The sequence below is a fragment of the Sabethes cyaneus genome, chromosome 3 (assembly GCF_943734655.1).
Source record: "Sabethes cyaneus chromosome 3, idSabCyanKW18_F2, whole genome shotgun sequence".
NCBI classification, from domain to species: Eukaryota; Metazoa; Arthropoda; class Insecta; order Diptera; family Culicidae; genus Sabethes; species Sabethes cyaneus.
In genome coordinates this window covers 70,255,799-70,268,022 of record NC_071355.1, presented here as the reverse complement: position 1 = coordinate 70,268,022, position 12,224 = coordinate 70,255,799, and the positions used below count along the sequence as shown (strand labels likewise).

Here is a 12,224-nt window from a genome sequence, read left to right as displayed (position 1 = left end):
GTCCTTCTCGTCTTGTCCCAATCTAAGGATACTGCGAAACACATTTGGTTTTAAAACTTGTTTCTACAGTGTGACACATGTATATTCGAACAAAAATCATTTTATATTTGTAACGGCATATACAATCAATACAATCAAACTAATACCATGTGTGTGTCATTATGACTTAAGTCTTACTTGACCTAGATTCATTTTCGTATTGTGTCTCGTTCGGTGTACACGTACCAATATTTGAGTTATGGTCGTTGATAATAAATAAACCCCGAATAGGTGCTGCATGCAGCACTATTTTTCGTGACATCGAACATCTCTGCATAAAAAGAGGACTTGCATACTATGCAGTAAAAACATTTGTCGAGACGGGATCTGTTGAAAACCGTAAAAAACAGAGGAAAACGAAGCGTTAGAACTGCAAAGGTCAAAAAGGTTGTTCGAGTGCGAATTCTTCGCAATTTTGACCGGTTCGCACAATAATGCTCCGTCGGTACGGTGATTCCGAAGTGATCTTTTCTGATGAGAAGTTGTTTGCTTTTCAAACCCCGCATCATGCTCAAAATGATCGGTTGTGGTCGGTTTCGATCATCGACGTTCCAAAGCACAAACGTAATATGCAAAGATACCAAAATTCGTCAGCGGTCATGGTATGGAGTGGTATTTCATAAAAAGGTGTGGAAGTTAATGCAAAATACTTTCTAGAAATGGTCCTAGAGGAAAATTTGGTGTCTCACGTCCGGGAAATGTATGGTGAAGAATATTACTGCTTTCAACAGGATGGAGCTCCTGCCCACATTGCAAATCTTGTGCAGACGTGGTGTAGTGTAAAGCCAATCTGACAGATTTCATATCGAAAAAGGAATGGGGATACATGCAGCAGAAGCACAAGGATTACAAATATCGTAATTTGGATGAATGTAACTTAGTTACCAACAAGATATGGGATGACATTCCGATGGAAGTAGAACGTGCCGTATGTAACGACTCCAAAAAACGTTTAAAGCGAATTATCCAGACAAAAGGCGATTCAATAGAGCAATGATTGTTTGTTGTATTCTGTATATATGGGTAAACAAAACTTCTAAATGGGTATGGGTAAAACTTCTAAAACTAAAATTCGAAATAAAACCTTTATTTACAAAAATATATGGCTTTGTTTTTGTTCAAATATATATGTGTCACACTGTACTATTGCCTCCGTCTATTAGAAAGACTACCGTTATAAAACCGTTAGAAAGACTACCGTTGAAATGTTTTGCAAGAAAATTTGTATGTAGCATACTAATCCGGTCGTTGTACCCGATGATATGCAGAACATCCAAATTAAGCCTGACGAATCAGCTGGCTGTCTACAAACAGATCATCTACCCTGCGATACAGTACGCGATCCTGGTCTGGTCGGGCTGTGCCCGGTCACACAGGGTGAGATAGAACAAGATGTTTAAACCCCAGGTGAGGGAGATCTAAACGTAACACCACTCGAGGAATGCTGGGATAACGTTAAAGCATTAACAGCGCAGCGGAAGGTGTCATCGGTTTCGCTGAAAGGAGTCAACGTAACGACTGATTCGAAAGGGAATGCCAGGGGATGTTAGATGAGAAGCATGCAGCGCGGGCGTCGATGCTGCAGCAGGGGACCCGTCGAAACGAGGAATGATATACACAGAAGCGAAGACAGCAAACCCAGTTTTTCCAGTATAAGAAGCGCCGTCTGGAAGAAATGGAGTGCGAGGATATGGAACAGCTGTATCGTTCCCAGGAAACGCGTAAATTTTACAAGATACTGAATATATCGCACAAAGTCGAAATATGTCGGGATAAAAATGGAGGGATCTTGTCGGATGAACATGAGGTGATCAAAAATTGGATACAGTACTACAATGAGCATCTGAATGGCGCCGAGACGGAATATCAAGACTACGGGGGAATGACTACATCAGACTACCTCAAGAATAACCAGGCAGCTGACAAAGATGGCATCGCAGCGGATCTTATCAAGATGGGCTCGGATAGGTCGGCTACGTGTCTGCATAGGCTGATCAGGATCTGGAAAACAGAATAACTACCTGATGAATGAAAGGAGTGGGTAATATGCCCAATATACTATCGAGTGATCACCATTCTCAACACCGCCTATAGTGTTGAGTGTTTTCTCAGATCAACTTTTGCCGTTTATCTCCGCTAGCTGGTAGATTTTTTCGAGAAGTTATCAAACCGGTTTTGTGAACGGGCCAAATCATTATGCTGAGAGAGATTCTCCAAAAGTATAGCAATAACCAGATCCCTACGCAGTACGAACCACTTATTCATAGATTGACAGGGTTCCTACGATTCTTCCGACTGTGAAGAACTATGGGAAATTACGGTCGAAAACGGCTCTCCCGGAACCTGACAAAACTGATTAAGGCTACGATGGATGGTGTACAGCGCTGTGTGAGGATATCGGGTGCGTTATTAAGCCTGTTTGAAACACGCAGAGGACTTCGACAAGGCGATGGCATTTCCTGCCTGCTGTTCAATCTCGCACTAGAAGGTGTTATGTACATTGGATTAGTGGTGAATACTTCTAAAATCAAGTATCTGAAGTCGACGGGAACAAGTACGAGGACAGTAATGGATGAATTTGTATGCCTGCAGCAGAGAAATACGAAGAGGTATTCTTACCGGAAGGCCGGGGTGCTTATTACGGACTCTACAAGATCCTGAGGTTTGGTAAGCTTCACCACCGTACTAAAATTACTATGCTTAAAACGCTAATAAGACCACAAAACGTGGACAATTTCTAGACGGGAGCTTGAAAGCAATGGCCGGTTTTGAACGTCGTGTGCTTAGGACCATCTTTGAACCGGTGCATGGAGAAGAAGGGTGAACCTCGAGTTGTCGCAGCTCTTCGGCAAATCCAGAAAGTTGGTAATGCTGGAAGGATACAATGAGGGGGACATGTTTTGAGGATGCCGGACAACAGACTCGCAAAAATGGTGTTCGCCTAGAATGCGGTTGGTACCAGAAGCATAGATAACAAGGAGTAGTATACAACTTGTTAAGCGTTGCGTCAATGGCTCTCCCTTACCTAATTTTCCGCTCTTTTTCCTTCACGCCTGGTCCCTTTCTCTTGGATACTATCAACATCTTTGTTTCATTACTTTCTTTTACCGTCCCCTACATTAATTGTAAAAAAGTACCCTTATAAAAATTTAGTTATATGCCTGGCCTCCTTAAAGGTCAAGACAAAAACACGAGGTTGGCCTAGGTTTTTTGCGTTTAGTTTACTGTTTTGCGTGAGTTAGTTACTAAGAATGTATAAAAATAAAAAGTATAAAAATAACAGCAAAGTAGAGTGGGGAAGAGGACTAGTAAGGTGCAGAGGACGTTTGCTAATTGATAATATTTTAACTGGCTGTCTACATATTAGTTGAAAGACAATTATCTGTACTTCAAATCAATCTATCATGGTGCTATCTACTATTGTCGTGGAAATTGACGGATGCGAATCAGTGTTGTACATGATAACCTAGATTAATTATTTATGTTTTCCGTTTAATCGTAGGTAACTGTAAGCAAGTTCGTTGAGTCAGTTAACTTCGTCAACTATTTGCTGGCTACGTCAACTAGTATACTACTTTCAAGCCAGTTACCTAAAGTTAGCACTAGTAAAAGTCACGCAAAAATTATTAACATACGACATCATCGCCAATCACTACTGAGATATAGAATTGTGGCCCTCGTTTAACTCTTAGTGGAATTACAAACTCGAAAAAACTAATGATGTTTTAGGGCGCCTATTACAATACAGTAAATTTTCAATTTGCATAACAAACTGCTGAAGATTTTCAAACTGTCAATCATTGTCGAATTTTGCCTGCAGTCGAAGTTCGTCCTCCTCTCCATACTTTTTCATTAGATTTCAAATTGAAATTCCCATAAAGAACACCTACTTGACGTTTTTCGGTGAAACATTTTAAAGCGATTCTAATGGAATTATTAAATTATTGAATTGCCAGTTTTGGCGATGAAATTTTGACTTTCCCACGTATGGGTGTACACATAAATAACTTTTCAGCGCAGTGATAATTGATAGTTAATGAAAGCTAATTTAATTTGTCTCATATTTGCATTAGTAAAAGATGGCAGCGATGAAGTAAAATAGCCGAAATAAAATTTATTAGCAAATACAAATGTTTTCTTCATTAGGTTAATCGAACAGGATTATTTTAAATCCTTGGAAAACTAAAATGAAACTTCCATACTATTTCCTCTATTCGTCACTAACTGTCAAATACAAATAAAAAGGCAAAATCCAAGTTCAAACTAAGAAAATGCGAGTGCATCTATAGGAACTGCGGTAGTTCAGATTCTTAACGACGGAAAACGTTCACTTCTGGCACTCGGTAAGGTTAAAACATTCTGTCATGCCGCATATTTAATCGATAAAACGGAAAGAAACCCCAAGCCCGGATCGTAAATGTGAAGACCCATCAATCTACAGCTAAATTGGTCATACCTGATTGTTCCGTCCTCGATGTAAACGTCTGCCTGCTGCATACCATCATGATTTACCACGTGACCTCGTTTGATGTACAGACGGTTTTGTGCACTCTGAAAATAGATGGCAGTAATAGGGAGAGCAGTGAAAGATGCTGTTTATTTAACGGGCAACTGGAAGTTCTGGTAAAATCGATTTATCGCTCATCGAACGGTGAATGGGAAGATTTAAGGGAACTGCCAACTAAGGGCTTATTTTACACAGTTAGTCATTGTAGCAACCTCTTCGGACGCGATTTGCTCCATAGTTTGAAGTAAATTTTTCGAACTTGATTTTCTAAAACTAAAACTTTTCGAATTGTTCCACAAATGCATGAATTATGTCACTAGAATGGCAAACAATCTCGTTAATTTTGTTCTGTTCCGCCAGCAAGTCGAATGGCAACTGGCTGACTGACTGACTGACTGACCGCTTGCTATCGAGAATAGTCGTAGATTGTTTTAATTTACTCGGCAAACAACTCAGGCTGCGGTAGTTTAGTTTTACAGTTTTATCACCTTGTACAGACCCGCAAGTTCAAGATTAGCCAGCATCCTTGTTGATTGCCGCTGAGCTATCCTATACGCAAACGGGCTGCAGTTGTTGACCGTGGGCTATCTGGTGTTTGTGTTCAATAATGCATTTATTGTCGGCGTTTGTGTAGTGCAGCGGCTCAATGGTAGAATGCATAATAAAGTACTAAAAGCAGAAAGCAGATTGGAGCTATTTGGAGTGCACAGAAAATACCGAGTGAAAAAGCTTAAACCGGTAGTTTGACGTTCATTCATCTGAATTTCATCGGACAATCTATAGCTCTTTAACTTCCGCGAAACAGAAGATAAAGCACGTGTAAAAGTGTGCCCGAACCCGCGGTCGCGGACGTGACGGTTATTTGACGTCTTTATGGCTCAGACTTCTTCTATTCAACGGTATTGCAGCGAAAAAAAGCAAAATAACTCCGGAAGCATAACACGTCAGCGAATTGAGAAACTCATTTGGAGTTCGTATTAAATTCGCCATTGTGGTGAATATTAAAAATGCCATTTCCCCTAAAACAGCCAAGATTTATCTGTCCGCTTCCTTTCGTTCACGTCATTTTTTTTTTGCTTTTGTCGTTTTGGTTTGTTTCGCTTATTGAATTGCTTACCAACATAGAATTCAGCAAAGTGCCGTTGTCATTAACTTTCTGGTCGGTTTTATGCCAGCAAAAACCCGACTACACCTCATATACGACAGAAAGGTTTAATGTCACTTCATACCAAAGTTGGAACCCGGAGACCTTTTTGCCGTATCGTATCGATATGATGACTTCAACCGGGGCGCTTGGGTTATTTAGCAGGGAATCGTAAACGGTGTCGGCATCAGCTTAGGGATGATGTCAATCGTCGTCGTACGTGTCTATCACTCAGTACGGGAAACGCCAATCGGAAGTTGGTTCCAGATTCGGGTGATTGATTTTTATGGGTGCCATACGAAGAATGGAGATGGAATGTTATGTTGCGCATTTTTTTGGGAGGTCTGTTAAGCCGTTCCGTAGCAAATGATGAACAAAATGTTAAATTATTAATACGATGCTTTCTGTTTCGGTTAAAACATTGAATATTCTTAGGTTTGACATGCTGACATGGTATGAAGCCAATTTGTGAAAAATCAACGCAAGTTATTCATAACTAGCGAGAAAGTAGTTGTGATAATATACTGTATTAACTTAAAAATAGACTTGCAGGGAGCTTTCTCTAGATGCAAATCTTAATTTGACTAATTTTGAATAAAGCTTTTTTTCTCCTATACAAGCTAATCGTGACAGTATAAGATTCGCAGGTAACCATTTGGAATTTACGGCATTTTAATAACTGGTCATAAAAACCGTAATGGGAATGCAATAAAAGTCAAACAACTCCAGACGGATCTGAATGATAATAGCATATCGAGTTTGGAAGCAATTAGGTTTCACCAAGAAAATTGCAAACGCCTTAATTCCACATCCACTGGCACACGTTGGTTATGTATGAAGGAATTATATGAATTTTACGGCAATTTTACTTGATGGAAATGTTTCACCACTCGTATTATCCACTTAAATTTTTGCTTTACTGTCAATGTTGGTGCACTATATTGATGACTGGATTGCAAAGAAACTTCCATCAAATACTTTTGTTTTTTTATGCAAATAAAACAATATGTCATTACATTCCATCCGAATTGCAGTCGACACATGAAAAACGGCACTCAAACAGATACTTTACACAGACCTAACGCGGCCGTGTGGAATGGACTACGATTTTAGCTAAAGTAAAGCGAATGGGCGCGGTGCTAATATTTGTAGACTGATTGAGGTCATATCTGGTTATCCGACGTCTTTCTGGGAGACTGGACAGTGAACATTCGAATCAATTTTGTAATCGAACTGGTGTCCCCCATGGGAACAATCTTGGACCTTTGCTTTGGACGAGAATGCAAACTTCTGTATGCGGATAATTTGAAACTCATCCTCGGTGTAAAGTCTATCGAAGATTATCGTGAGCTTTCACAGGCTTCTCCACATCTTCGTCGACTGGTGCAAAACGAACGAGCTCCTCATCAGTGTGCGTAAATGCTTGGCAATCGTTTTCAACCGCAAAAAAGACCTATTCAATGGAACTACTTTCCATCTACCAAATAGGAGAAAATAATACTGAAATTTGTAATTTGTTTGCAATGTTTTTGAGGAAGTATACACTACATTTGTAGAAACAGGCCGCGACCGCGTTTATTCCTCCTATTTTCCTTGAAATTTACACTCCTTTCCATGAAATTTACACTGCACTTAAGAACCTGGACCTGGAAAGCGTTTGACAAAATTGACATACCTTTACTAATCTTTAAGTTGGAAAAATATGGAATAGAAGAAACACTTTTGAAATGGCTACAATCTTATCTCACAAAATGGAAAATAAAAATTCGCTCTCAAAACATCTTCTCCAAACTAATACAAGTCACTTCTGGAGTACCACTAGGTTCTCACCTGGGCCCTCTTCTGTTCATCCTGTACGTAAATGAGATATCCTTTCTTATTTCAATACGTGTTCTTGTGTACGCAGACGACATGAAGCTGGTTATGGAAATTACTAATGCGGAAAACTTCGAAACATTCCAGAATAAAATCAATGTATTCTACACATAGTGCAATAAAAGTTTGCTCCTGGATGGTAAATGGTTGAATAATGCGCTCCAAAACTACCACGAAGTTCCACAGTCTCTTATTTAGCAACCCCTATCTCTACCTGCTCGTGGTACCATCCGGGATACGTTCCTTAGTGAAAACCGGACAACCGGTGGAAACTAGGGTGGTATGCGGACAGAGAAGGGGGCACTCATGCGAAGGCTGAGTGTAAACTCTCCGCCTGCACATGACGGATCTCGGTAGAAGCATGTTCGATGAACCTGAAAATACTGAGAACCTGAGCAGAGGTTCCAAAGCCCCTAAAGGAGGATGGTTGAATAGCTGTTATCCATGGCTAAAAGTAAAAACGTGAATTGATAAATCCCTAATCCAAGGTGTCATGCAACCCGTGCCGAGGGATGAATGGGGGGGTTCTATAAATACTCAGCCTCAAACGGAGCCCGTGGAGTACCAGAGCGCCCTCCACAGTAATCAGCCCTTACCGCATCAGCAGGGGCTCTGATGCGGCGGACTCTTCTTTCCCATCAACTCGTGAGATTCTATATGAACAATCAAAATAAAAAAACTTAACTTCAGTGAGCGCGGACGGATTAGATAATCCGTTCGCAAGATGTGGTATCCAACGATCTCCGCCGATGGATACGAGTAGAAGCGCCAGCGTAAGCGGAAAGGGAAGCAGCACACCTTTCGCTCCAACTGCATCTACGCCAGACGCAGCGATAAATGGCCCGTCGCTAATAAAAGCAGTGGAAGGAAAGAGAGACATGCTACCAAGAGTGGTAGCGGCGTCTCATCAGCTCGATGCCATCATCGAGTTCGTGGCAGGCCGCAGCACCCTAGCCCTGGACCTGAAAAAAAGTCTGCTCATGCTTCGGGGTACCATACGTGCTGCGACGAAGGAACACAGTGAACTCGAAGGTGAACGCAAAGGCGATGCCCTTATCCTCAAAACTGAGGGGCTGAGTTATGCAGAAGTCTTGAAGGCCATGAGAGGGGACGGGCAGCTGAATGGGTCTTGGCGCGGAGTTGCGGAGTATCCGCCGCTCCCGCACCGGCGACATGATCCTTGAGCTCAAAAAGGATGCCACTGAAAAGGGTTCTGCCTACAAAGTGCTGGCAGAAAAGGTCCTTGGTGATGGCATACAGATCCGCGCATTAACGCCTGAGATGACTCTCAAGCTTCAAAACCTGGACGAGATCACTGAAGCGGTCGAACTGACACGAGCTCTCAAGGAGCAATGCAACGTGGTGGTGACTACCGAAGCAGTTCGTCTGCGCAAGGGACCGGTGGGAACCCAGATGGCTACAATAAGACTTCCACTGGTAGACGGAAATACAGCCCTGAAGGCGGCCAAGCTGAAGGTGGGATGGTCCGTATGCCCACTGAGCGTGTTCCAGCAGCCGGAGGCTTGCTTCCGGTGTTTTGAGCGAGGGCACAAGTTCTGGAGCTGTAAGGGGCCTGACAGAAGCCACCTGTGTAGAAGATGTGGCAGTACGAGCCATATAGCGAGGGACTGTTCTGCGTCGTCCAAGTGCCTGATATGTACAGGCCAACGGGACGCTAAGTACACAACAGGAGGCCCAAAGTGCCCGGCAGGCGCGCCGCGACTAAAACACGGACGTAGTGCAGGTAACGTAACTAAACTTGAACCACTTCCACGCGGCCCAGCAGCTGTTATACCAAGCAGTTACTGAGTCGTTAAGAGAACATTGCCATCATTTCGGACCTATACCGCCTCCCTGCCGGAAACGGTAACTGTCTTGGTCTCGGTCTCGGTTAGGTCCGGGATGGCGGCTATATGGACGACAAGCAGGTTCCCGGTTCAAGAGGTTGTGTCAACTGCAGACGAGGGTTTTGCGGTTGCCAAAGTGGGTGGAGTGTTCTACTGCAGCTGTTATGCTCCGCCGAGTTGGTCGAATGAGCAGTTTACGCGGATGGTAGACCGAGTATCAGTTGTGCTGACTGGTCTAAGGCCGTTGGTTGTGGCGGGCGACTTTAACGCTTGGGCGGTTGAGTGGGGAAGTCGTCGCACGAACCATAGGGGTCGGATTCTGCTTGAGGCTCTGGCAAAGCTCAACGTAGACCTGTCCAACGTCGGCACCACAAGTACCTTCAGTAGGAATGGTGCAGAGTCTATCATCAACGTGACATTCGGTAGTCCTGGTCTGATAGGAGATCAGGCGGTCCGCTATGGACTGGTGGACAGAAGAAATTGCGGAACTCCGCGGAGCCTGCTTTCATGCAAGGAGAATTATGCAAAGAGCTTGTTCGGACGAGGGCAGAGCAGTATGTCGAGTAGCACTAGTTGCTGCACGTGCAGCGCTTAAGAGTGGGATAATAGCTAGCAAGCGAGCCTGCTTTGAAAGGTTATGTGCCAGTGCCAATGCGAACCCGTGGGGTGATGCCTACAGGGTCGTAATGGCAAAGGCCAAGGGCGTGATGGCGCCCACAGAGCGATCGCCAGAGATGCTGGAGCGGATCATCGAGGACCTCTTTCCGCGCCACGAGCCAAGGGCCTGGCCTCAGGCCGCTGAGTCGTCCCACGGCCGACGTTCCAGTATCTCAGACCATAGCGTAGGATGGTCGGCCTCCGTGCCGAACATCCAAAGTAACGTGCGCGACGGCGGTTCAGAGGTCGGGGAGGAAGTAACGGTTACGAACGAGGAACTCATTGAGATCGCTAAATCCCTAAAGGTGAGCAAGGCACCGGGGCCAGACGGAATCCCGAATATGGCCATTAAAGCGGCTATTCTGGAGGCTCTAGAATTATTCGGGGCAGTAATGAGTAGATGCCTGGAAGCTGGCCACTTCCCGGACAGATGGAAGCGACAGAACCTGGTCCTATTGCCGAAGCCGGGAAAACCTCCGGGTGTCCCCTCGTCATATGGGCCGATCTATCTGCGCGATACTGCCGGCAAGATGCTGGAGAGGGTTATCGTAAACACAATCGTACAGTATACTGAGGGTACAAACGGTCTGCCAAGGAACCAATTCGGTTTCCGAAAAAGCAAATCTACAGTGGATGCCATCTTGTCTGTCACTAAGACAGCCTAGGTGGCGATCCAGCGCGAGAGGACATGTATCCGCTATTGCGCAATTGTCACGCTTGACGTGAGAAATGCGTTTAATAGCGCTAGCGCTAGCACTAGGGATAGGGACTCCATAGCCAACTCGCTTCGGAACGTCCAAGAGCCGGTGTCGCTATACAGGATTCAGAAAAATTATTTCCAGAATCGTGTGCTATGCTATAACACGGAGGAGGGTCAGAAGTGCGTTCCAATCACCGCAGGGGTTCCGCAAGGTTCCATACTGGGCCCGGTGCTGTGCAACGTCATGTATGACGAGGTGTTGAAGCTAAAGTTCCCGGTAGGGGTGGTGATTGTCGGCTTTGCGGACGACATCACCTTGGAAGTCTACGGTGAATTTATCAGAGAGGTTCAGTTCACGGCTGCCCACTCTATAAGCATTGTTAAAGATTGGATGCGCTCCTGGAGGTGGAGCTAGCGCATCATAAAACGGAGGTTATCGTGGTGAACAACCGCAAGTCGGTGCAGCAAGCAAATATCAGCGTCGGGGACTGCACTATTTCGTCAACGCGACCCTTAAAACTCCTGGGAGTCATCGTCGGTGACAAGCTCAAGTTCGGGAGCCACGTCGACTACGCCTGCGGCTTCCTCAGCTATTTCGGCATTGTCTCGTATGATGTCTAATAGCTCTGCGGTATATGACAACAAGCGAAGGCTATTAGCCAACGTGGTCCTGTCCATATTCAGGTATGGCGGCCGGTGTGGTCATCGGCGTTAGGTATCAAAAGCTATCTAGTCAAGCTGGAAAGCACCTATCGTCTCATGTGCTTGAGAGTGGCGAATGCATATCGCACAGTTTCACATGACGCAATCTATGTCTTAGCGGGTATGAAGCCTATTGGCATCATCAACAGCGAGGACGTAGAGTGCTTCTTGGAACTAGGGATATACGAAGTACAACAAGATCGGCCTCGATGATCGCATGGCAGCGGGCATGGTCTGATTCCACAAAAGGCCGGTGGATACATTGACTTATCCCGGAACTATGCGCCACGGCGAAGTCAACTTCTACCTGACACAGATTCTGTCAGGGCACGGTTGTTTTAGACAGTATCTGCACAAGTTCGGGCATACGGAGTCCCCGCGTGTTCCGAAAGCGTGGAAGTAGAGGAAACTGCAGAACATGCTTTCTTCATATGCCCTCGTTTCTCGGGCGCGAGAAGCAACATGATAGTGGACAAGAGACTACTGCGGATAACTTAGTCCAAAGGATGTGTTCCAGCTCGGACGTCGCATTGGCCGCTCCCCAGATTGTACTTGAGCTACAAAACCGCTGGAGAGCCGATCAACGGTGAGTAAATAGCCTAACTGCCATAGTCCAGTAGTTGTCTAAGACGATGCGTTAAGCACAATAGCCCCTCCCTGAAGTATTACCGATAAGGTGGTGCCAGGGGGGATTGAGGCTGGAGACTCGAGTTGGGTTTTAGTGGGTCTGGATCCTCACGACCCATTAGGGGG

General features: G+C 44.6%; 1 protein-coding gene across 4 annotated transcripts in view; it reads right to left on the bottom strand.

Annotated features, from left to right (window-relative positions):
* The window catches only part of LOC128744314 (dihydropyrimidinase), a 55,024-nt gene that overhangs the window by 18,526 nt on the left and 24,274 nt on the right, over positions 1-12,224 (bottom strand). For 2 of the 4 annotated variants that reach the window (XM_053841206.1, XM_053841207.1), the window contains exon 3: positions 4,496-4,590. In XM_053841206.1, coding sequence (XP_053697181.1) covers positions 4,496-4,590 — 95 coding nt within the window. Of the gene's footprint in view, positions 1-4,495; positions 4,591-4,737; positions 4,903-12,224 lie in introns of those variants that run through there. The other 2 variants (XM_053841204.1, XM_053841205.1) reach the window with 2 other exon arrangements.